This window comes from Miscanthus floridulus, chromosome 2, assembly GCF_019320115.1.
Source record: "Miscanthus floridulus cultivar M001 chromosome 2, ASM1932011v1, whole genome shotgun sequence".
Lineage (NCBI taxonomy): Eukaryota > Viridiplantae > Streptophyta > Magnoliopsida > Poales > Poaceae > Miscanthus > Miscanthus floridulus.
In genome coordinates, this window is record NC_089581.1 from 20,209,749 (window position 1) to 20,213,035 (window position 3,287).

General features: G+C 59.8%; 1 protein-coding gene across 1 annotated transcript; it reads left to right on the forward strand.

Moving 5' to 3' along the window:
* Positions 1-785: 785 nt before the first annotated feature.
* On the forward strand, positions 786-2,694 carry LOC136538138 (1-aminocyclopropane-1-carboxylate synthase 1-like). Its single transcript, XM_066530116.1, has 3 exons — positions 786-1,208; positions 1,344-1,504; positions 1,686-2,694. The coding sequence occupies exons 1-3, from the start codon at positions 894-896 to the stop codon at positions 2,692-2,694; spliced, it is 1,485 nt and encodes a 494-aa protein (XP_066386213.1). The 5' UTR covers positions 786-893.
* The last annotated feature ends 593 nt before the right edge of the window (positions 2,695-3,287 follow it).

Genomic DNA, 3,287 nt, shown 5'->3' on the forward strand with positions numbered 1-3,287 from the left:
CTCAGATATAGATTCTTGCTCATCCCCGTACCCGTCGGGCATCGGTCGGGTAATAGATACCCGATGGGTACTGCATACCCGATAAATAAGGACACCTGGGGTCGCAGCTTTGCAATCGGAGACATTTCTTCTTCGCCCGGGTATAAGTGTCGGAGTCTCGGAGATGCCGAGGAGAAGGAGCGAGGTTGCGAGGAGGACGAGCAAAGGTGGCAGAGAGACTGAACTGAGGAAGCGAGGGGCACGAGCGCTCATGAGGCAGGCGTGCTTGTGCTGCTGGCGGAGATGGTGAGGAAAAATTAAACCAGGGTGTCTAGAACACACAAACTATATATATGATTGTTCGGATTTGGGCCAAAATACCTGTGTTGAGCTTTTTTGGGCCTAATACTCGCATGACAGCTCAAATAGTCGGGTTCCCCAACGGATAACAGGGACGGGTAAACAGGGAATGTTCCTATACCCGCTATACCCGTCGAGGATGGATTCTTGTCTATTTAGATACCCGCGGATAAAAATATGATCTAATCCCTATCTCCTAATGGATCAAATACCCGTTAGGTATGTGTGGGGGGGGGGGGGGGGGGGGGGGGGGGGCGTTGCCATCTTTACTCCAGCCTCCAGGCTTCTCAAGTCCTCAGCTCGGCAGCTCCTGCCTCCTATATATAGACGCGTTTGGGAGTCACCAAAACCATCAACTGATCAGTAGCTAGCTTCCCTCCTTCCCCAACTGGCCTGGCCCCCTGTCTCTCGCTAGCTCGCTCACTCACCACACACACACACACACACGCGCACGCTCACTGTGTGTCTGTGCCTGACGCCCCCAGTTTCAAACGAACCCAGCCAGCCAGAAACACGCGCGCGCGCCAAAGGCCAAAGCTAAGTGACGTGGCAATATGGTGAGCATGATGATCGCCGACGAGAAGCCGCAGCCGCAGCTGCTGTCCAAGAAGGCCGCCTGCAACAGCCACGGGCAGGACTCGTCCTACTTCCTGGGGTGGGAGGAGTACGAGAAGAACCCATACGACCCCGTGGCCAACCCCGGCGGCATCATCCAGATGGGCCTCGCCGAGAACCAGCTATCCTTCGACCTGCTGGAGGCGTGGCTGGAGGCCAACCCGGACGCGCTCGGCCTCCGCCGGGGAGGCGCCTCCGTCTTCCGCGAGCTCGCGCTCTTCCAGGACTACCACGGCATGCCGGCCTTCAAGAATGTGAGTGTCTGCTGGCTGCTGCTAGTTTACTCATTCATTGATTCGTTCCCAGGCAAGGCAGCCACTCTGTGGTGTAAGCGACCGGGGATCGAGCAAATAAACAAGAGTGACTGACTGAATGCGTGATTTCCGCAGGCATTGGCGAGGTTCATGTCGGAGCAACGTGGGTACAGGGTGACCTTCGACCCCAGCAACATCGTGCTCACCGCCGGCGCCACCTCGGCCGACGAGGCGCTCATGTTCTGCCTCGCCGACCACGGAGACGCCTTTCTCATCCCCACGCCATACTACCCAGGGTATGTGAGTCGCTGCAACTACTTACGATACAATGGGGAACGTGCAAGTGGCGGCCGGCGGCTGATTGGCGCCGCGCGATGCACGTTACTGCTATTAAGTACTCCTAGCTAGGCCCACATGATGGCATGACGACGGATGGGACGGCTGCTGACTGGGCTCGCTCGCGCTTGTCGTCTGCAGGTTCGACCGTGACCTCAAGTGGCGCACCGGCGCCGAGATCGTCCCCGTGCACTGCACGAGCTCCAACGGCTTCCGGGTGACGCGCGCCGCCCTGGACGACGCGTACCGGCGCGCCCAGAAGCAGAGGCTGCGCGTCAAGGGCGTGCTCATCACCAACCCTTCCAACCCGCTGGGCACCACGTCCCCGCGCGCCGACCTGGAGATGCTGGTCGACTTCGTGGCCTCTAAGGGCATCCACCTGGTGAGCGACGAGATCTACTCCGGCACGGCCTTCGCGGAGCCGGGCTTCGTGAGCGTCCTCGAGGTGGTGGCCGCGCGCCGCTGCGGGAACGCCGCCACGGACGACGACGGGCTGTCGGAGCGCGTGCACGTGGTGTACAGCCTGTCCAAGGACCTGGGCCTCCCGGGTTTCCGCGTGGGCGCCATCTACTCCTCCAACGCCGGCGTCGTCTCCGCGGCCACCAAGATGTCGAGCTTCGGCCTGGTGTCCTCCCAGACGCAGCACCTCCTGGCGTCGCTCCTGGGCGACAGGGACTTCACCCGTCGGTACCTCGCCGAGAACACGCGGCGGATCAAGGCGCGCCGCGACCAGCTGGCGGAGGGCCTGGCCGCGATCGGCGGCATCGAGTGCCTGGAGAGCAACGCGGGGCTCTTCTGCTGGGTCAACATGCGCGGGCTGATGCGGAACGCCCCGTCGTTCGAGGGCGAGATGGAGCTGTGGAAGAAGGTGGTGTTCGAGGTCGGCCTCAACATCTCCCCGGGATCCTCCTGCCACTGCCGCGAGCCCGGGTGGTTCCGCGTCTGCTTCGCCAACATGTCCGCCAAGACGCTCGACGTCGCGCTCCAGCGCCTGGCCGCCTTCGCGGAGGCCACCGTCGTCGTCGAGGGCCGGGGCCCCGCCGCGCGCCGCGTGCTCGGGCCCGCCAGGAGCATGAGCCTCCCGATCCGATTCAGCTGGGCCAACCGCCTCACCCCGGCCTCCGCCGCCGACCGGAAGGCCGAGCGGTAGTAGCCGGTCCATCAACCATCACCACGTGCCACACTAGCTACCATACCACTGCGTGCTCAGCTTTTTCAGCTCACCGAGTGGTGTGGAGCAACGTTCATAAACCACGGCCACGTATACTATGATACCGTACCACACGGCGGCGGTAGCGGCAGCACACTACAGCATCATTAGCAGTAGGCGATTAGTAGTATTAATTAACCGTTCGGATGGTCATGTCCCAGCTTGTTTCAGCTTATTCCCCCTCACATAACACTATTAAATCATCCAGAACCATCCAAAATCTGCTGCAGACAATTAGCCGAACACCCTCCACGCCACCATTTTTCCTTGGGGCACGGCCACATAGGTGCCCGAGGGCCACTGTTGTATTACTCTAGGTAGGAGCAGGAGCGATCGATCGTTCAGCAGGCATCGCATCGTGTATTTTTTGACTGGGAATTCCCGTGCGTATCCCACTTGGGTGTACGCACACGCAGTCACTCTGTATCATTATTATTGTTGTTGTTATTACAGCGATGTGTTATTGGTCGGTAAATAAATTTCACATCTAGTAAACATTATATAAAGTGGACTACATACTCACTCGCACACAC

Excerpts from the sequence above, each read along its gene's own strand:
- LOC136538138 (XM_066530116.1), top strand. The coding sequence starts at position 894 with ATGGTGAGCATGATGATCGCCGACGAGAAGCCGCAGCCGCAGCTGCTG. Across the intron at positions 1,209-1,343 it reads GCATGCCGGCCTTCAAGAAT|GCATTGGCGAGGTTCATGTC; the intron begins GTGAGTGTCTGC and ends TGATTTCCGCAG. Across the intron at positions 1,505-1,685 it reads CCCACGCCATACTACCCAGG|GTTCGACCGTGACCTCAAGT; the intron begins GTATGTGAGTCG and ends TGTCGTCTGCAG.